General features: G+C 45.1%; 1 protein-coding gene across 4 annotated transcripts in view; it reads left to right on the top strand.

The window, feature by feature from the left end:
• The first annotated feature begins 1,215 nt into the window (after positions 1 to 1,215).
• SMG7 (SMG7 nonsense mediated mRNA decay factor) overlaps positions 1,216 to 22,122 on the top strand; it is a 51,176-nt gene continuing 30,269 nt past the window's right edge. For all 4 annotated transcript variants that reach the window (XM_066192228.1, XM_066192229.1, XM_066192230.1 and 1 more), the window contains exons 1-2: positions 1,216 to 1,312; positions 21,501 to 21,532. In XM_066192228.1, coding sequence (XP_066048325.1) covers positions 1,284 to 1,312; positions 21,501 to 21,532 — 61 coding nt within the window. In that variant the 5' untranslated portion in view covers positions 1,216 to 1,283. The remainder of the gene's footprint in view (positions 1,313 to 21,500; positions 21,533 to 22,122) is intronic.

Below are 22,122 nucleotides of genomic sequence, written 5' to 3'. Positions count from 1 at the left end.
TTTGTGGGAAGTCCAAGCCTACGTGCACTGTTCCTCTCCAAACTTTTCTTGTCACCAAAGTGTAAGGCCACTACCACACTTGCACTGAGGAGCTGAGCCAGCAGTGTGCTGTTGTGGCCAAGAAGGCAAACACAATCCTGGAGTGCATCAGGAAGAGCATTCCCGGTGGTCAGGGAGGTGATCCTGCCCCTCTACTCAGTCCTAGTGAGGTACATGTAGAGTTCTGTTTCCAGGTCTGGGCTCCTCCGGCCAGGAGAGACCTGGAGCTCCTGGAGCAGGTCCAGCAGAGGCTGCAGAGATGAGGAAGGACACGAAGCAGCTCTCTCACAAGGAAAGGCTGAGGGACCTGTGGCTGTTCAGCCTCGAGAGGAGACCCAGCTGAGAGGGGCCCTGATCCCTCTCTGGCCCTGTCTGCAGGGAGGGCTCAGAACAGGGGCCAGGCTCTGCTCCCTGGGGCCCAGCAATGGGACAAGAGACCATGGGCAGAAATGGATGCCCAGGAAGTTCCACCTGAACACGACGAAGAACTTCTTTCCTGTGCAGTGACCAAGCACTGGGACAGAGACCAGAGAGCATCTGGAATCTCCCTCACTGGGGATATTCCACACTTGGCTGGACACAATCCTGTGCCATGTGCTCTGGGATGACCCCGCTTGAGGGAGGTGGGACCCGCTGACCCACTGTGGTCCTTTCCGACCTGCCCCGTTCTGTGTCGCTGTGATTCTGTGACTGGGCCTCCCGCCAGCGCCACGGGCCTCCTGGCGAGCCGCCCCTCGGAGCCGAGCGGGAGATGTGACAAAGGGGCTGTCGCTGGCGGGTCCGCGCGGGTCGGGCCGCGGCTGCGGGCCCCGGGATGCCCCGCGGTTGCCATGGCGACGCCCCACCGCCCCCTCGGTTGCCATGGCAGCGGGCGGGGGAAGGGTTTGCCGGTGGCGCCGCCGGAAGTGCCGGCGGGGGCGGGGTCCGGCCCGGAAGCGCGGCCGGCGCGGCGGGAGGGCCGCGGCGCCTCGGCGGGACGAGAGAGCGGCGGGCGGGCGCCGCCGGAGCCGGAGCGGGGAAGCCGGGGCTGTCCGGGCCGCCGAGGGGCCGGAGCGGCGGGGCCGGCGGGGCGCGGGCGGTCCTGCCGGACCGGAGCGCGGAGCGGAGACACCCCGCCCCTTCCTCCCCGCGGGCCCTGCACGGGAAGATGGCGGCGGCGGGAGGCGGCGGCGGCGGTGGCGCGGGGGCGGCGGGCCGGCCCGGGCTGTGAGAGCCGCGGCGGGACGGGCGGCGAGCGGCGGAGGATGAGCCTGCTGTGCGCGCAGTATCTCCGGTGAGTGTCTCCGGAGCGCGGCGGGCAGGCGGGGCCGCGGCCGGGCCGCCCGGGCACGGCGGGCAGCGGGCGGACCCGCAGCCCCGAGGCCCCGCGGCGGCGGCGAGCGGCGCTGGGCGCGGAGCGGGCCGTGCCCGGGGCCCTGGGGCACACCGCCGCCGCGCTCCGCAGCCCACGGGCGGGCTCGGCTGCCGCATGGCCCTGCGCTCCCCAGCAAGGTCACGCCGGTGCCTTGGAGCCTCGGGGAGTGCGGGAGAGCCCGCCGGCTTCCCTGCCGGAATTCCCCATCGCTTCCCGAGGAGCTGGCGGGGTAACCCAGCACCGCGGAGCCTCCGCCAGGTTTGACCCCGGCTGTGGAGCGGGAGCAGCGCTGGCAGCCCCGGGAGGTGCTCTGGGAGAACGGGAGTAGCAGGAGTCGTGTCTCAGCCCTCGCCATCAGCTGGGAGTCCTCAGTCACGGCTGACACAGCCGCTCGGTGCTGGAGACGGTCAGCCGGGGACTGGGAGACGAGTGAGGCTGCCAGGGCTGAGCTTTGAAACAGAACCGCTCCCGAGTCCCTCCAGTCGGGAGCACGAGATACCTCACGTTGGTACGAGCAGAACTTTGATAGGCTTTGGGCTGAACTTACAGCCAAATAAATGCTCGTTCTCCGGTGGTTTTGGAAAGCAGCGTCGTGAGCTACAGTGGCTTTTCAGTAGCTGTAAAGTACTAAATGTCCAGGTTGATGATGTTGTGTCACCCCTGACACTTCCAGAATCCCTTATGGAAAAGAGGTAGGTATGCCCAAAGGGCATGCACATTCCTCCTGAGGAGTTCAGGGCTTGGGAAGGATTTAGAAGGAGTGAATTCAGAGAGGATTTTACATTTTGAAAGCACTGTCTATACAAAGTTCTGAAACATTTCAGTGGTCTCTCCTTGCTGGCTCTCCAAATTCCTCTCTTCTTCCTCATCTTGTCTTTTATCTCTGCTTTCTTCTGTTATCCCAGATCATACCTCAAGTTTATTTCTTCAAAAAAGAAAAAAATGTAATCTTTTTATCTAATAGTGAGTTTATGAACCTTTTTCTCTTCCAGGTGAGTACACCTATGCTGTCATCAAACTTCTTCATTCTTTCTTTCTTCTTACATTATAGCAGAACTCTTAAATGCTTTATTGTTAGCAATCTTCTACCAGTAAAAGACTTGCTTTTTTGTTTTAGGACGTGTCTTAAAAATATTGTAACCTCTGGCTCCCTGTTCCTTCTTGTGACTGCACGTGTCCTTTGGCTGCTTTGGGTTGTGGGAGCCATACCATTGATGTCCCTGCCCTGTCACCTTCCTGCACCACCAGGCGCTTCCTTAGCATTTTGCTGTGCCAAGCTGGAAACCCTTCCTGCAAGCAGTGGGCAGGAATCACCTGTTCTCCTCTCTTTGTTCCTCCCACACTTCAGCTCGTCCTGGGTTCTTCTTGCTTCGTCCTGACTGCTTTGCTTGTATTGTGCCAAAGCAAGAGGACTGAAGTGTGTGTGCACTGGTGTGTTACAGGCAGGGTCTCTGTCACCAGGAGCCCTCTCTCTGCCTAAAACAACAGGACAGTCCCCCTCTAAACTTTTCCAGCACTCTGTAGTCCATCACCTTCCTTCTGCCTCTAAGCACCATTTGGGTTTGTTGTCTGTGTAGAAGGTGTGCTTGGGGAAGGTTTCCTTGGGAAGCTGTGCAATGCTTTTTACAGACACAGAACCTACATTTACATGGTTTGATTTGCATGGGGCAGAAATGCAACTGCTGCAGGTTACTGCAGCCCAAGCTCATAAAGGGAACTGGGAAAAAAGCCTCAAAGTCTTGGAGCCAGTTCTGTTAGACCTCTGTCTTCAGGAGGAGGGTATCCTCCTTTTTACTGTGTCAGGACAGGCTCAATCCCGCTATAATGAAGGAGGAATAGACCAAAAGGTAAAAATGTGAGGGGGCAGCTTTAGCAAATGACAAAACATTGTGCCAAATGAAGGCCTGAGGCAATTAGTCTCTGCTGTCTTCATTGTCTAAACACTAAGGATGGACAGAAAAGTTTCTGCAAGAAATAATTTTTCTGTGTATTTGAGTTTAGATGGAAGTGAGACAGATTTCTAAGGTGAACATGCACTGGTTGAACATCTAGTGAAATAATGACTCTGCAAGAATCGAGCTGCTGAAAAGATGAGCTGGGAAGAAGGGACTTTTGGCTGGACTACCTTAACTCCTTCACTTCTAGGTTCTTGCTTTCTGTATGTGTGTGAATCAGGTTTTTAAAAATGCTGTCCTTGAAGGACTGTGCCCCTTCAATCAACCTGTAAGAACTGAGGAACACAGGAGCCTCCTACAGAAGTCTTCAGGAAGAGCAAATAAGGTCAGGCTTCATGTCCTGAGTCTGAAAAGTTGCAGGAGAGTCTGTTTTTAAGTCATTTTCCTATGTTTCAATAGATTTTTGGGATTTTTTGTTCTCCCGGTCTTATCCTTTTCAAAGTCACCTGTCAAGAGTACTGCAGTGTATTCTCTCCCATCTTGTTTCCAACATACTTCTCTGGAATCATTGTTTGAGTCACTTCTCAAAGATTTGCACTGCATCTGGTAAGGTGAGTAGACCTTTCAGAGGGTTCTTTTAGGAGATAAGAGCCTAAAAGATATTTTAGGAAACGGGGGCCCTGTTCAAGTCTCCCTGTTCAGGTGTATCTTTTCATTACGTCTGCTGAAAATTTGTATCCGTGCTATTTGTGCTGCTTGGGGAATCTACAAGTACTCCCCATAAACCAAATTAATCTCGTGGAGCACTTGTCTACTTGAAAGTAGACAGTTCATGTATCCTGCTAGATATGAAAGAAGTCACTTTTAAGCAAAATATCACTGGTAGGATTTCTGACACTATAGCACAGAAACTTCTGAGCACATCCATTTTATAAGCTGGTGTTCAGCTTTAGTCCGTGCTTGTTCACTTTAGAGAAATGATCTTCAATGCCAATTTTATATGTTAGTGTTCAAAATGGAGTTAACTAGGATTCAGAAGTTCAGCAGCTTGGTATATGACTGTCTCAATTTCATTTCAAAAAGATGTGAACTCAGTTACCAGTTAAATGTGGCTTTGCCCTGGTAAACTGTGGCTTTTACACAAGCACAAACGTTGAATAAAAAGTGCTTGAATTACAGGGCTTGAACACTGCTTAGAAATTCCAGTGCTGATGAACCAGTAGGTAGTTTCCTGTAGCCTTATGACGAGGCTGTAACCAACTTCATTAAAGGTTTGACTGCTTTAATAATTCAAATTGTGGGCCTCTTTCTGAAGACTCATCAGTAGCTCCATTAACTCCTGCATCTGCTGCGTCTCTGGCTTCTCCTTTGCTGTCTGCCGGCCCAGGACACACCTTGCAGTCAGTGTTCAAGGAGGAGGGTAGAGCAGAGGTAATTGCAGTGTGTGTGTGTGAGCATGTTCTGGTACTGATTCCTGGTCAGGATGATGTGGAGGTGATGCTTGTCTCTGCTGGAAAAGCACCAACCAGAAGACTGTTGGAATGAGTCTCAGCGAGACTAAGTCAGTTATTTAATTACCTTGAGAGTATATGAAGGGAAAAGTTAGTAAGTGTTGTAACCTCTTAACAGGGTGTCCCTGCAGTGGGCTTCCTGGGGCTGGCAGGATCCCAGGGCTGGAGGAGAGGCCTCAGGAGTCTCCTGTCCAGCCTCCTGCTCACAGCAGGGACAGCTCTGGGTCAGGCCAAGTGCCCAGGGCTTGGAAACCTCCAGGGATGGAGACACCTGAGCTTTTTGGGGCAGCGTGAATGTCCTCGTGGTGGAAAAGATTTTCTGTACATCCAGTCTGAACCTCTCCCATTTTAATTTATGCTCATTCTCTCTTTCCTCCCACCACAAGGAGAGCCTGGATCCATCTTCTCAGTCCCCTCCCTGGAGGCATGTGCCAGCTCCCCTCCCTGGAGCCTTCCCTACCTGAGGCTGTCCCAGCCTGGCTCCCACAGCCTCTCCTCCAGTCCCAAATGCAAGTGCTCCAGCCCTGACTGCTCTGGAGGTCTTGCTCCAGTTGCTCCACAGCTTTCTTCATTTGTCTTGGTATCTGAACAAGGCCAAGTCAGTCTTGGAAATATTCCCTCCAGCTTTTTGTGTTCTGAAATGATTAATGCTACTTTCATACAGTATTTACTCTTGAATTTTAACAGGGCACATGTAGTGGGGCCTGCTTTGACTTTCCAGGAGACACCTTGTAGCATGATATTTTCTTTGGGGGAACATAAAGTCTCCCTTCTGGTTTTGTCTCTTTTCTTTCTCTATGCAAGATGTCTCCACCATTTGATAAGTAGAATTTCTGCCAGTATTTAATGAGTAACACTTCATATCCTTCTTTGAGAGGGAGATTAATGATTTAAAAAGGCTAAGATTGATGATGGCTGCTATTTACTTAGTATCAACAAGCTTTTTGTGGTGACCTATGAAGTAAAAAGAATCACAATATAAAAAGTGTCAAGCAATTCCCCACTGAGCTTTCTGCTGAAGGTAATAAATCATGCTGAGAGCCCCAAGACCCATACCATACTCCTCAGGTGTCTGGGCAGCAATTGCTTGTTGCCTTTTTCCTATCATGGGTATCTGAATTATTGAGCGTCATCCTGTCACCCAGGGATAACTTGTGCTAAAGTCACTGTCAGGCCTGTGATAATTTTTTGTTTTTCAAACCTAGATTCCTAAGGAAACAAGGCTTGGTGAAGTGTGCTGAAGTTGGTTGCTGCCATAATAACTTTGTGAAAGTTAGCTGGTTGGGTGATCACGTTTGGGTGATCCAAATGAGTGTGCTGGTGAGAGAGAAGCAGGCAGAGCCCAGCTGGGATAAAAGCAGCACTTGGTTTCTGTGCTGGGGTTGGAGCACGCTCCTCTGCAGGGAGGCAACAGCAGGGGTGGGTAACTGTGCAGGTTCTGGGCGTATTTTGCTGCTGGAGGGGCTGGCAGGGAGGTGGATGTGTGCCAGAGAGAAGAGGGCTGCAGTAACCACAGAAAGTGTCTTGCTTAGCACTTGGCAAAAGCTTGGCCATGCAGACCAAGGGTGGGTTTTAAACTCGAGCAGCTCTTGACAGAAGCTTCTCACTCTCCCTCACCCCTGCTTTGATGGCATAAATTTATGGCCAAGTCTAAAGTAAGCTGAACTGGGGAGCCAGACTAGGTGAAAACTGCTTTTGTTTTGTTTTTTACTGTGGCGTTTGGTCCGAGTTGGTTTCCTGGTACCATTCATTGTTACTACAGATGAAAAAGGTGAAGTTGTGTGCAACAGGATTGAAGCACTAATGGTTAAGAGCAGGGTGGGACTGCTGCTTGGAGTGATAGTGTTTGTTATCATTAAAGTGCTCACTGACCCAGAAGCCCAGTAAATAGTGTCCTGTTTCCTAGAATATGGCTGTAGCTGTATTTAGAATGTCATCCTTATAGAATATACCTGGTGTCACTGTCAACAAACCCTACCCCTCTTTCCAGTCTGGACTGAGAGTCTCCCCTTGCTGCAGAGCACAGCTTATTGTGAGTGCTGTTACTGCATTTCCTCTGTGCTCTGCTGGGAGGTTACTTGCACAGCAGTGCTCCAGTGACCTAGAAGTGCAGGTTAGTGTAAGTAAAGTTACTGCTGTCTTTATTTATTTATTTATTTATTTTTGATGGCAGGGATGATTCCTGTAGCAATTAGTTCTTGTTCTAACCTGCAGACTCCTATGGATTTTGATCGTTATTGGAAAAGAGAAAGTTCTGTTGTGGCAGTAAAACCAGGTGATGCTTGTCTGAAGTGCTAGTGAGGGAGTGCACCAAAACATTTTGAGAAGGCTGCCCCCATCCCTCAATATAAGGGGTTGGAGGGTTTTTTTCCTCTGTTCCGTCATTTCAGTGCATGGTAAGAAGGTACATTTTCTAGGTGAATTAGCTGTTTAATTTAAGTATTCAGTGTAAAATATACTGTGATATTCTGGCTACTTGTAAAATCTGTTTCTTCTATCCTAAGGAATCGTCACGAGTAACCATAGCTTGGTCCAGTGAGATGATTTTGGCCTCCAAATAAGCTGGTCTGAGCACTGAATAGTATCACAAACTTTTAAGTTAAGCAACTTAAAGCTCTGTTTAAATCAATCTATCTGGAAACTGAAGCAGGGCAGCCCCTGCTTTTTTTAGTTTGCCACATTGGCTGTTGTGGGCATTTTCGGATGTCTTGGTGTTTCCTATTGGAGAAAGAAAGGTTGGGTTGATGGGAGAAGGTTGATGGGTGACTTGGTGGATAAATGCCTTGGCATCTTCCCTGCTCTGCTCAGCCAGCAAAAATGAGTGTAGAAGAGGAGTAATTGCAGTTCAAGTGCATGGTGGCTGGGGAGGGAAGAGAGGATAATTTGCTGGAGGATCTGATTTTTGTTGGATGAGGAGCTGCTGGGGATTGCAGAAGTTTAAGGGTTCTTCTTCACTGCTGTTAGATCTTCACAGCAGCAGCAGAGATTCACTCACAGCAGCGGGCTGGTAGAAGAGCAGTTAAAGAATGCAGCTATAATTTGTAAGGAATATATGTGGGAGGACAGTAGTTGTTGCTTTCATTGCTTTGAACTTCAGGATTGTCCTCATCTTACTGGAAAAACTGTCAGGCAGGAGGGGAATAAACCCACAGATTTTTTTTTTCCTTAAAATCATTAGCAGAGATGCTTACTTTGATTCTGTACTTTTCAATGCATTATGAGGGAGGTCATAGATTTCAGTGGGGTTTGGGAAAACTCAGCTTTTCCTGTGCTCAGGGAGGGATGTGGTGTTTTATTTCTCCATCTTACTGCTGTGGACAGACCGGAGGAATAACAGATTGTTTGTGTAAAGTGACATGAGGGCTCTGGGCCATCCTTTCGGTGGGGGGCTGGTGGCCTTGTCTGTGTGTGCCTGCTGAGCACCTGAGCTGTTGTGCTGCACAAGGCACTGTTGGAAGCCTGACAGCTGCCCTGGAGCATCACCAACTGCAGCCCTGCTCCAAGTCCTGCCTTTGGGCCACGTTTCTAGACTTGTCTGCCCACTGCTGCTCTGCTAAGTTAAGATGGATTTTTGATTGTCAACTTGGGGACTTCCCAGATGACCAAATGAGGGGGAAGTGGCTTAAACGGTATTCTAAGGCTGAGTATTTAAATTCCTCTGAGTTAAATCCAGCAGGTACTTGTTCAGATTAATGTAATCCTGTGAGTTGGGGTGGAATAAACTTTTTTGAGTGACATTAGGCCTGCTTTCTCTTCTTTCTATATTCCAGTCAGACTTCTCTTGGATTATTCACACTGGCTTCTACACTCAAGGGATTATCAAAAGGAACCAGGGGGCTGAGGAGTCTCTGAATCTCTTGGGATTGTTACAGAGTGGGTGACAGACTGAATTTCACTGCAGAGATACCCTTGAGGTACTTAGGAGTCCTGCTAGAGTTAATATTCTATTCCATCTTCAGGGAAAAGAAATACGGTGTTTCTGAAAGTACTTACTATGTCCTGAATTCATCGGCAGTCTGTTTCTCATCTTTTAATTTCATTGTTTTTGGTGATGAAAGTGTCCTCGTGTGCTCAGCCTGACTGAACAGTTTTCTGCTTCATCTAATGGTGATATGGGTAAAGCTGATTTTTATTTTATTTCTCCCCCTCCTCTCCTCTGAAGGATTCTCTATTTGGAGTCTGCAGGCCCTGCTTGTTGTACAGCTGGATTGTCTGAGAGCTACTCTCTAGCTGTTGGAAAGGAGAAGTTAATTTTGAGTGTGGAACCTTAAAGATTGATTCTGCCAAAATAGTTAGGGGAACATTTCTTGAACTACTTAAAGGAAACTACTCTTTTGTTTGGAAAGCAGAAAAGCAGACATTTTGGGCATTAAGTGTCTTTGTTTCAGACTTGGGTGTTCCATGATGCCTTGAGAGTTGTTCCTATTTGGTCAGGCTACGGCAAAGGGCAGTTTGTTCGGGGCCTGCCTGTTTTGAGCCCCCAGGACCCCCCTGTAGTCTGTGCTGTGTTATTTACCACATCTTAACTTCCCTACACATGAAGAATAAATGAATTTTTGATACATCTGTTGGGAAGACCATTTTCCCCCTTTGTTTTATGATAGTCCTGTAAATTGTGCTGCTGTCTGTTGCAGTGAAATTCTCCTGGTATTTGATTTGCCATGTCCTGTGTTGGTCTTACCATGATGTGAAGAAAGCATGTGGGTATTGCTATGTGTCAAACAGCTGTGACTGTGTGACAATCTTTTTTTAACCCAAACAGCCCCTGACATCTTTGGTTCCTTCTGCAGACAGAACTGGTTTTGGCAGGGTCTTTGGGCATTCTTGCTCTTAATTCAAGGTACACTTGATCTGTTACGAGGGATCTTTAGGGCAGATTTTCCAAACTAGCCTAATTATAACTGGCAATGCTGATCCTCTATACCTATGGAGAAGGAAGGATGGGACAAGACTTCTGGCTGTTGAAGTTGTGTGTCTTGAAGTGTAGTGTAAATACTTGTTGATGACAATGCCATGACCAAACTTCTGAGCAAGGAGACTTGATCCAGCCAGATATTCCCAGGAAAAAAGCCAATCTCTTGGTAAGAATAGTGTTCAAAGGATTTAAACCACATTTATAAGTATTAAAGAAAGACCCAGACCCAACAAAAGTGTACAAAAACATGAACACTGTAGCAGCTCTTAGAGCTCAAACATGCTGCTTCTGTTATTAGTAAAATAAAGGAAATATTATTTCAATTTTAAGAGAAAGGTGAGATTTTTATATTGGTTAATGATTGTAAATTTTATTATTAAAATATGCAGAGTAAACTTGCAGTAAAAATCTAGAAGGTGTTTCAGCTTGCCTTAATACCATTGACAGTTGTAATGTTGAACATATATGTGAAATCTTTATCTAGGAAAGAAGTGATAAAACCCTTAATATGCATTGTCAACATGCATTTGAATTATTACAGCAGGCCTTAATTTATTAGTATGTCTCATAGATTATGCCAGCGCATGAGTTTCTGGCAGGTTTTCCACCCAGCTTGAACATACCATTATTTAATTTAGAGATTTATTTTGTTTTGAGGTAAATGGTAGGAGATATGGGGCTGGGGGCAAAGACATCTGTAGGGGATTATGACTTCAGCTGAAGAACTCGTTTTCTGGTTTTGATATCAAAGACTAAAATAATCTCTAATGCTTGGAAGTACCCAGAAGAATGTTTCCAGTGTGTTTCTAACGAAGATGTCAACTGCTTGCTGATGCTGCTTGTGCAGCTACAGATTATTTTGGTTGCTTCCATCACAAGTGGCCAGTCAGAAGTCAGCACTAAAAAAAGTGCTGTGTCTGCCTGTAACGTTACGTTGTGTGGTAAGAATTTGGGGATGGTCATTCAAGATCAGTTAAAATTCTGTCCTCTTTGATTAAAGATGGTTACAAAAATGTATCTTCTGTCCTGCATAACTGATTCTATTAATTCCTGAAATAATTCTTGGAGAACTGCTGTGCTGGAGCATTAGGTGATGTGGGTCAAGAAGAGTGTTTTGTCTTCAGGAAGATCAGATCCAAAAGACATGAAGATCTTGGGTACGGATTTCAGATTTTGGTATTAAAGCAGCATGATTCACCTGGTTTGCCTGCTTTATTGTCACATGCTGAAGCACAGTGCCAGAATTATTCTATTTTCAAACTTCTTGTGGACATGCTGGTATACTACACGAAACAAGTGACTGTAAAATGCAGTTGGTTGCAAAGTGGAGTGCAGGGGCTGCATTGACATGTGCAGCCTGAGTAGCACACAGATGTTGAGTCAATAACTGGTAACTGTGTGGTCGCATGTCAAACCTTTTGGCGTTGTCTCTTCTTGCTTAATATGCCTCAGAGATTCAGAAAATGTCTTCCCTGAGTGAGGACGGTCACTACCCTTCCCCACCTTCCAGAAGTAGCAGTGGGTTGAGCAGGGCTGGTGGTTTTTGCTGCAGGACTTGGTGGAAGGAGCCGGAGTGGATGAACCCAAGGCACACAGCAATTCCTGAAGGCAAGACAATGCCATGTGGGAATGGTTTGTCTGAGTGTCCAGGATACTGCTTTGGGCTGTGAAGGTGGCTCAGTAGGACTTTACAAACAGGCAACTGAATGTTTGTCAGAAGTAATATCAGGGAGATGGAATGGGCTACATAACCTTTTGAGACCCTTTCTAGGCTTACAATTTGATCTTCAGTTGGGATGTGTTAATCCATTGCTATGGAGCCTTTTCCTCAGCCTTTGCAGAAGATAATGAGGTCTGGTCTGACTGCTGAAAGGGAGACTGCTGTCTGGAAAACTGTATTCATGTTATTCTTTTCTACAGTTTATGTTTAGTAAAGGTCTGCTAAACCCCCACGTTTTTCCATATATGATTCATAAAGCAGATACTGATTTGTAGTCAGCTGAACGTTCATGTGGACTTTTCTGACACAGAACTAGAAAGGACTCTGTTTTTAGATCTTGAGATTTAAATTTGAAATCAAATTATTTGCTTTTTTAAAATAAAAATGTTTAGGCCTCACAGGTAGATTTAACCTGGAGAGTTACAAATTTGCTCAGATGCTTGCTCCTAACCAATCCCTTAGTTTTCAAAATGGGAAAGGAGGTTGCTGGTTAACTGGGAGTACCTTGGGAGCACTCAGTGGGGCAGTGGTGGCTGCAGATCTGCTTGGGGCAGTTGGGGCCTGCTGGAGCAGAGCTGCACAGTGTGGTCATGTCCAGAGCTGGACTTGGGCCAGGGAACTGCATCTCTTCAGCCAGGCTGGGTTTCCTCCAGACCTGGTGGTATTTGATGGGCCTCAAAACTTCAAGCTGCACATTTCTTGAAGAGGACAGTTCTTGTAGTAGTGTATCCATCTGCTTGCCTTCTTCTTTGCTAATAGCATTTGCTACATCTGAGCTGGTTGGATTGGTCACAGGTTTCTCCTTCAGCTGAACACAGAACCGAATAACTTCCTATATTCCAGGAGTATCATGTGTTTCAGTGATGGATTTGGGTATTGTAGCCAACGGCCCTTCTGGATGAGCCACTCCTGAACTGGGGAGGACCACCAGCAGAGGACTGCGGGAGAGTCGTGTATTATTCTAATATTCTCTAGCTGGAAAGTAAGTTTATCTCAGAACACCATTGCCTGTGTGTTTCTGATAGAGAATAGGGAGCAGCTCATGAGACTCCTGTAAACAATTGACAGTGATGTACTGAGTACCCATTTAATTAGCATAAACAGGGGATATCATTCTCCCTGACTGATGTTCAGCCTTCTGCTCTTACTGTGCTTTCAGAGTATAGTTTGCATGCATTTTCAAGAAGGAGAATTGAAAATAATTTCTAAGATCCAGCTTGAAATTAGGTTCATACCCGAATGTATTCTGAGTGGTTTTGTGCAGGCTTGGTTGTACCGTGTGGTATCCTTTCAAACCTCTTAATAATGAATAGCTGCTTAAAACTTTTGGGTATGTCATGTTTGTGCATAGGTGTGTGTTTTGTGTGGTGTTGATGTGATTGACAGTTTATAAAATGGGATTGGCACAAAACAGTTTACAGTTACTGAATGACCACAATATTTAAGTATCAATAATTTTGCTTTAAGGCTTATGCTTTGGAAGGCCTTGACTATCTGGGCACAGATCTTAGTATTAGAACTTGGAGAGCACATGTTAAAAACACTGAACCGCGCTGTATCTGTCACAGCTAACTTGCTACAAACACAGTATGGGGGATTAATTGTGCTTCATTTCTGCCACCTCTGATGGTACCGTGTAATGGATTTGCTCTTTACCCATCTGCTGCTTAGCAATGAAGACAGTATCTCAAATTCCCAGTAACTGACTCCAATTAAATGATCACTTCCTCTGTGTTGGAGTCATTCCAGCTTTAGTGAGCGTAAAGGTCAGCATTTGCCACTGTGCAAGGGGTGATTTGAGGTAGGGATTGAGAGGAAGGGGTGCTCTAGGGAACACCAAAAATGAGCAAGAGGTATGAGTTGTATATCCCAAGCTGGTAGTGGAGGTTGGAGGCAGCAGGAAGCTTGTTGAGCTGAAAGTCAGGATTTAGATGCTGCGGTTGTTGTCCTCTTGACACAAAGTGGAGTGGCCTTTCCAGAGGGTAATGTGTGTCACTGCTCTGCAGCTCTGCAGGCAGGTGAGAGGGCATTTGTCTGCATTTCAAGTGTGGCACTGAACAGACTGTGGCTTCCTTCCTTTGAACTGGGTTCTCTGTGCCTGTCTGGGAGATCCCATGCAGTGTCCAGGGAGGGCTGGTGCCTGCTGCCTGTCCTGACTGGGCTTCTCCAGGGCTGACCTGAAGAGCAGAACTTTCTGGAACTGATGTGATGATGCCCATCTGAAGCTTATCTCAGTGCTCAGATATCTGCATTTTCTGTAGTTCTGGAAATGGTTTTCATAGTGCAGAAACTGTTAAAAGAAGTAATGTTCCCTTGTTCTAGCATCTGTTGTCTGCAGTTTCCATCCCCTTAAGACAAGTGAAGGTTTTACCAAGTCAGGAACTGTAATAGAACAAATTACTGCAGGTGTTACTGTACATCTCTCACCACTGAGACCTGATAGTGTGTGCTCTCATCAGGGTGGGTTTGAAAGGGGAAAAAAAGGTGTGAGAAACAGCGCCTCACTTCTTTAAATTTTAAAAGGTTTATTGAACCTCAGCAAGGGACTGAATCAGGAAAAAAGGACCGTGCTGAGTGCTTAGCTGCAGCCAGAGGCACACTGCCCACACCCATAACAATCCTTATGTATGCTATTGACGAGCCAACCCTCCCCAGATTCCTGCACATGTCACTCCTCTGACCCAGCTCCTCCTTCATCCCCCCCTCGGGGTCTGTGCAGTCCTTCCTGCTTTGACTTTCCCAGTGGTCAGAGATCAACTTTCAACATTACAAAACTTAAAAAACCAGCAGAACTTCACAGAACTTCTTTTAACCTTGTAACATACATTAAACATTCAAGAGCCAACATCACACTAACTGTTTATTACAAGGACATAGTTCAGGGCGGGTTTGTTGTTGTTCAGCAGATAATTCTGTTGCTTTTTCTTGCTCAGTCTCAAGACCTTGTGGGAATTATTGTGGCAAGTTCAGTTCTAAATATCTCACATCCCTCTTAGGGCTGTAGTCCTAAGAACTGGTAACCATTCTGTGTGCTTCCCCAAAGTTCCTTATTGTGAGTGGTGAGGGAGTGGAGCTTTATGTTTGGTGTCTGTCTTCCTTTAAGGGAGACGACTGTCAATGGCTGAGAGGATTGGAGGGCAGTTTTGAAGTTTTTGTGCACTTGTACCTTTAAGATTGCCTTAGTTTTGACAAATCTGCTTGTCCAAGGATGGTGTAAAGATTGGAGGAGATATACAGATGGATTATATATTTGATCTTATATGTTTTGCCTTTCGGTTGTTCTCAGGTCAGCTGCAAAGCTGACGTGTTGTCAGCCAGTGCAGTAAATGTAGTACTGTATGGATGTGCCATAATGGTTTTCCTTACTGTTTGCTATAAGAAATTTTCTTTCAAATGCATTCCTTAACATATGAAAATGTATCAATGTCTTGAATTGCCACATATATTAAGTATCCATTTAATATTTCCTGAGCATGCCTTTTTTTATAGCTAATAAATTCTTATTACTGTTACTAAACCAGAATTTTTTGTGCTGAAAATAGTGTCAGGTTACCTACAGAGCTACACTGTCAGGTCCTGGAAGGTAAATACAGTAAAGGTGACTGGAGTTTTTGTGCTTTTCCTTGTTGGGCAGCATCCATTTAGAGGTTATTTTTATCCCTGCAGTCTTTAGTAAAATTCCACATAACTAGTAGGTCAATATGATGACTGAATTATTTTTTAAAAATGACTGTGGAAACGCAGCTGAGCTTTCCTGAGCTAGTCCTAACACTGTATATTTATTGCCAGCTATTCTTGCTTGAATTGGAAAATACAGGTTGTTGGGTATATGGTTTTCAGGTTACTCTCCTGGCTTAAATTATGGAGTTCTATGGAACAGATCCAGGCATATTGCTAATCCTGTGGCTGGAGTCCATTTCTGAGGCATTTAGCTCATGTTCTGACTCCAGGTTTTAAGGAGAGGGAGAGCAGAGGGTCCAGTGGAGGCAGTGGAATGCCAGAAGCCTGAGCAGTGTGGGAGATTTGTATTTCCCTCTCTGTAGATTAAATCAGAGATAAAGAACACAGTAACTTCTCTTAGGAGCTCTTTTACCTTTGGGGCACATAATTTTAAAGTCTTGGAACAAAGAAACTGACTTCCATGAAACTGGAAGAAGAAAATGAGTTTGAGTGAAACTGACTGCAAGGGTGCTTCTGCCCTTATCCAAGGAGGAGGATTGTCAGCTCTGATCAAATTTGGAAAGAGTTGCTTTTGGTGGTTGTGTTTTGAGGATGATTGTTATGACTTGCTTCTAATAGAGGAGGAGGGAAGATGGGATTAAGAAACACCGTGTTCTGTGTCCCCATTTCTCAACATCCTTCTCAGCTATGGTGAGAACACAGGAGGAATAGAGCAGGATTCCCTCTGGAGGGGGTTTGTATTCAGGTGGTGATTGCTTTGCTTTAAGATCTACTTGCAGAAGTGTAGGGTTTTTGGGTTTTTTTTGGTGGGTTTGTTTTTTTTTTTTAATTTAACTGGTGATGAAATACTTGTTTCTGTGGCTTTGATCTACAGCTATAATCTGATTAAACTGCAGGTCAAGGAAATTAGCTCTACCCTGACTTCAGCTGCCTGTAAGAGGAATAATAAGATTTAAACTACTTAGCATATAAAATTGACAATAAGATGGTTCTGCTAAAGGTGTTCTTCATTGGTGTGTGTTAGCAATGTTCTTCTAAGGCACATGGAGCATTTAATTCCATGACCCCACAGCCTGAAGATCTTTTGCTACCTCAATGAGAGCTGACATCACCCAAACCTGCCAGCTCCCAAAGCATGCACTTCCAGGACTTTATGCAAACTATGGTCATTTAAATTAGGTGGCAACACTTGAAAGCTTGGAACACTAAGAACTTGTTCTATAGAGGTAAAGCTGTTAAATTGCTGTACTCCAGATGTGAATGATGTCTTGGATACAGTGCTTGGGGGCTTCTGAGTAACCAATCTCCCTTAAATATGCTGGGCAATATTCAGTGTCCATGCTGTTAGTGTTTCCTACTGCTTCCACCTGCCCTGAATCAGCACAGGTATGCTTAAATACAGACAAATAAAGAAAAAAACCCCATTGTATTAAAACCATTCTAAATTTTTGTTTAAGATAAGTTCTTTTGAGGAAAATCTAAAATGGTAGTTGCAGGTTGTTGCTTTGAAGTTCCTTCTGGGGGTGAGCCTTGCCAAATATTGAAATTACAGAATTAAAATATTAAGTTAAGTGTGTTTGACTTCTAGAATGCTAGTATAAAAATCTACCTTTTCTACCCAAAGTGAAAGATTTCCCACATTTATTCTATATATTATCTGTATTTTTCTATTCCATTTCAGAAGAATGAGAACTTTTTGGTGGTGCCATTGATGAGCCTTGGGATCAGTCACCTCCTGCTAAGGCACGTTAGGCTGCTGGTGCTTTTCATTGTGATAGTTTTTGCACACACCTCCAGACAAGTGAACTGCAGGAGTATGAATTTCTGCTTGGAGTGATACTCCTGACCACTTAATGTTTTTTAGTTTTTAGAATCACAGAACGTGTGTTTGGATTCTGATGTCTTTTATAAGCCCAGCTGTCTGGATTCATTGCCTGTTTTAGTCATGTAAATCCTCAATTCCTTGGGGGGGTGTGTTACTGAGATTTGATGAGGGAACTGATAAAGCTGCTAATGCTTATGGCTGTCAGGGGAAAACCAGGTGGAATGCCCCTTCAGGAAGCGTTGGAGCACTGCTGTGTTCTGTGTTGGCTCTGGGAGGTCAGGGGCTTTCCACAGGTTTTGTACAACTTGTCATGCCGCAGCAGATCAGCCTGGCTCATCCTCACTGTGAAAATGAGAGAGGAGTGGGGTAAGTGAGCCTTGACTTCCAGAAATAGAGAGTGTTAGCTGGGTAACACAAAACTGCTGCTTTGAGAAGTTGGGCTTAATTTTATTGTCTTACATGTGCTTGATAATGAAGCTTGTTAGCAAACCCCTGCTTCTGTAGAGTGGATACGGCCCTATTAGAGATGCAGGGTGGTGTTTGCAGAACTGAAAATTTGTTACTGAGTGCTCAGTTACAGCAGAACTGAAGACAGATTTTGGAACAGAAAATAGTTCTTTTGGGGACAGTGGTAAAATAGATCCATTTGTTCAGTGACAGGCAAATGAAATTGGAAATCAGATGGCAACAAGAAGAAAACCTGAATAGAATAGTTAACCAAAGAGGCTGTATGATCTTTTCTTATGTGATTTTAACATCAAATGAAGCAAACTTGCTCTAGTGTAAAAGAGTAGGTATGACTGCATGATCTTTTGATGTATCTTTCAGTGTGATGGGGTAAGCTCTTCAAAATATATATACAGGAGAGACATCCCAAGATTTGTGGGATTTTCTTTCTGTTAGTGCTTACCAGCTTAAGGGGAACAGCTTGTTTTCTTATTGTGCTTTGGGAAAACTTATTTGATCAAGAATGGTAAAAACTTGGAAGAGGGAAAACTTAATGTCTTTCTTGTCTTCCTTTACCAAGTCCAGTGGTTCATTTCAGATTAAATGTAGCCTTTGAGTTCCAGCAAAACAGAACTTGATATACTCTCAGGTTCTTAAGAGAAGAAAAGTTTCTTTTGTCTTCTATGAGGACTTAACTTTTTATGTATCTTATACCTTTTGAACCTCAAGAGATGGTCCTGACTACTGTGTTTTAAAATTTTGAAGCTTTTCAATTTTATGAATAAAATGAAAATTGCTTTAGCTATCAAACGTTTTTACTGAATTGGGTGGGAGGCTGTTGTATTTCAGTTTGAAGTTTGACAAAGCACAGAGCTGAATCTACGTATTTGGTTAGGAAATTATTAAGAGCAGCTATAATGATATATCAAGGTGGTATATGGAAATACTTGAAATGTAATTTTTTGAACTATGGTGTGTTATTATTTGATTTTGGACCAAAAAAAAACCAACTTAGGGAAGCTTGACTGAACTGCTGAGTCCAACTGGGCAAGGAGGTACTTGAGAATATTCTTGAAATTATACAATGTGTAAACAAGCCCTACCAGGTTTTCTAGCAGGCAACCTTTTTTGCCCCAGAATGAGTCATTCTGCTGTAAATTCAGTATGAGGTGGTGCAGTAACAGATATGGCCAGAGGAGCTTGTTGGAAATTCTGGGTGATAGAACCATTGGCACTGTGAGAAACTCCTGTTAGTTGTTACCAGTGAACTCCAGTGGGTGCCCACTAGGAGTCCCTGAGCACCAGCACGGGCCCATTGTGAAGTTTAAGGAGCAGGCAGTGCATCTTCTATCTTCTCCCTCCCTCTCTCTCTCTCTCTCTCTCTCACTGCTAATATTTTGCCACTGATGCAGAACAAATTTTGTACCCAGGCTGCCCCCTCCTATCCTGGCTTAGAATGCAACCATTTGAAATAAATTATTTCTAGGTGGAAATGAGAAGCAGCATACTAATGTTAGGTCGGGTCTCCTAATTCCTTTGGCCTCTAGGAAGTACTGAAATAATTTCTGTACATTTTATTAAAAATTGCAGAGACAATCCCTTCAGTATTGTTTGGTACAATTTTATAAATTATACAAGGCAGTCTATGCTATGGCCAGTGAAGCAATTGGTGCTAAAGTCTCTTGTTCTGTGAGCCCATGAGTCTTCTCTTCCAAAAAAAGTGTATTTAAATAAGTCTTTATGGTAGAAGCTTGGGTCTAGCTGTATGATTGGGTCTGTGCATTTACAAAGAGTCTGTCAGAAGTCACACTGATGTGGAGGCTGAGACTCTCTGCATCTGAATTCTCTAGGCAGCAGTGAGGGCAAACTTCTGGGGGGGAAAAAAAAGGCACTTCTATATTTCCCCTTTTAAAGATTATACTTAGTGGAAGGTAGTTCCACACAAGTAATTTCCAGAGAAGCAGTTCTTGGCTTTTAAAGAGCAGAGCCTTTGTCCCTGGAAGAGAATTCTGGGCTCGTGTCTATGGGTGCAGTCCTGCGTGTCCTGCTGGGGCTGAGCCTCTCACCAGTCATGGCTTTGGCAGGACAAGTTGTGTTCTCAGCTCAGAGACCTTCACAGCATTGGAAGATGTTTGAAGCATGAGCCAGACTGTAGGAACTTGGCTGGCTGTTCAGAAAAGCGAGATTCCAGCACCTGAGCAAGTCAGCTTTTCCTTGGGAGCAGTGGCATTGCTGGCTGCCAAGTCCCAGCACCACAGATCTGTGCCTGGCTGGACTTGTGGGTCAGCAGCGCAGGGGCTGCCGAGGCACAGCCCACAGAGGAGATTCCTGTCCCTCCTCAGCTCTTCTTGGCTCCATGGGGGCAGGATCTGCTCATTCCCCTCCTGCTGGCTGCAGCCACAGAGAGCCATCACTTAGGTGCCTTTTGTTACCTCTGCGTGGATGAGGAAGAAATGTTTCTTGGACTTTCAGCTTTGTCCTGACACGGTGGCTAAAACTTGCATTGCTTGTCTCTGTTATCTCTTCTTCCAGTGTTTCCTGCTTTTAGGAGTTAGAAAAGAATATTGACACCTTCTTGAAATAAATAAACTGGAAGAAGTTGTCTTAAAGGCATTAACTTTGGATCAGGTGAGGAACATACAGATTCACCTCTGATCCAGTTAAGATGTTCTTGACTTTTGTTCTTGACAGTTAAAGCTCTTGGGGCATCCCATTGCTTCTCGGATGAAGGTGGCTATGGTGAACTATTATAGATAATGCTTGCATTTAATAAACAAATTTTGTGAAGGGGCTTACTAATTTATATCTTCCTAGTAATGTATATCCTATTCTGATACCTTTTTAATTCTCATGTGGACCTCAAAACCTTCTCTATAATTTGTGGCCAGTAGGTAGATCCCAGAACAAGCTGAAAAACTGTTTACAGTCACTACAACTTCACATTGGCAAGAGAAAGTATGTACTGATTTCTGCAGCTCCTTTAGGGATTAGGTGGTGCTTTCACCTGGCTGTCCATTCTTTTCCAAGTTGGCATTGACATTCATGTTAAGCACAGTGTGTCTTCCATCTGTGTGGAGGGGTTTGTTTTGTTTTGCTTTTTGTTTTGTTGGGGTTTGTGGTTTTTTTCTGAGGCAGGTGAAGGGAGCATTTCCTATGCTGGGAGGATTCCCTGTTGAGTGTGGAAAGCTTGCAGTCTCCAAATCTGTATCACCACTTGAGTGCAGCAAGAGCAGAGGGACGTGCCCCATCCAAACCCACCCAAACCAGGCAGCCTCGTGTCCCCCCTGCCAGCCCTGGATTAATTGCCTCCATCAGACAGGCCAGCAGTGCTGCTCCTTGAAGCCTGGTGTACTGCTGACACAGTGCTTAACTGTGGCACCTCCATGGCCTGCTCCAGCCAGACACTGACCATTCAGAAATATTTATTTATTGAGGGCTGCCCCAGTGTTCCTCTTTTTGGGAAGCTATTTGCCAACCTCCACCAGCAGTGGGGATTTGCAGAGGATGCTCTGTGCAGGAGTTGTAGATAGTCACCTGTAGTCGCCATTCTTTCTGTGTATACTGTGAGGTTTTTTCCCTTGAAAACCTGATCAAAGCATTACTTTAGGGATGCCGATCAAGGAAGAGGGGTAATTGGGGAAGCCATAGTCTTATCCCTTCTCCCTGTGAAAACTTGTGCAGCATGGGCGGCAGGAGGGCTGTACTAAGGTGCTGACAGACACCAACAGGAGTGCGTGTTGCTCTGACTCTCTTGGCTCCTGCCTTTCATGTGTGACAACTTAGAGTTGATACCAAGTTCCCAGGTAATCATCACTAATGTTGGCAGGACACTGCTGCCACTTGAAGCTTAAAATATAAGCCATAATGTCAGCATTTTTAGTTTGTATTTGTTCAGAAAGAGGCATAAGCAGGGAAAAGTGAGCAGTAGACTACTGTTATGGGATGAACTAAAAGCAGTCACACTATTGAACAACAGTAGCTCAAATCCTGCGTGGGGTGAACTAGAGCAGAGTGAGGTGTAAGCAGTTTCACCATTGCATGAATGGGCTTCAGCATAATTCAGTTATTTTGATCTGTCTGTTTCTAATTTATTGTCTTACTGCTTTCTTACAGGCAGGCAGAAGTCCTGAAGGCTGACATGACAGGTAATTGCCTTTATTATACAGTTGAATTAGCTTATTAATAATATTTAATTCATGGTTTTGTTTTCCTTTTGTGTTCCTTTTGCTTATCATTCCTAAGAATTTTCCGGAAAGTGTGTCACTTTATGTTAAAGACTTGTCCTCTTTATATAAATAAATAGTATTTTAACAACTGTGCCCCTTTTGCCTGTACCTAATATATATTTTTGAAGTTGACTTTGGATGTTCTAAACATTTGGAGATGAAGGTCATGTCTCTACTTCTCTCTGAGACTCCTGCCCAGACTAGCACAGGAACACTGTACTTGGGATTAGCCAGGATTTGGGTGGTTTTAAGGAACCTGGGTGAGAAAATGCTGATCTGAGCCCTACCACATGTTGTGAAAGTGCAGCCCTAGACACAGAGAAATGTGTGAGCTGTGATTTAAGCTATATATATTAATGAGAAATTGAAATGGTTTATATTAATGAATCAGCCCTTCAGTAAAAGTAGCTTCCCTCATGAGCCTTTGCTCAGCTGTGCTTGCCACCTGGGTGTAGTGCAAGTGGCAGACTGGTGTAGTCCCCGTAGGAATATCAAAACCACCTGGATCC

The sequence above is a fragment of the Chamaea fasciata genome, unplaced genomic scaffold (assembly GCF_029207755.1).
Source record: "Chamaea fasciata isolate MVZ Bird 193981 ecotype frontalis unplaced genomic scaffold, bChaFas1.0.hap1 SCAF_10, whole genome shotgun sequence".
Taxonomy (NCBI): domain Eukaryota; kingdom Metazoa; phylum Chordata; class Aves; order Passeriformes; family Sylviidae; genus Chamaea; species Chamaea fasciata.
Note: the sequence above shows the minus strand (reverse complement) of the source record. Positions and strands in the feature narration are given on the sequence as shown.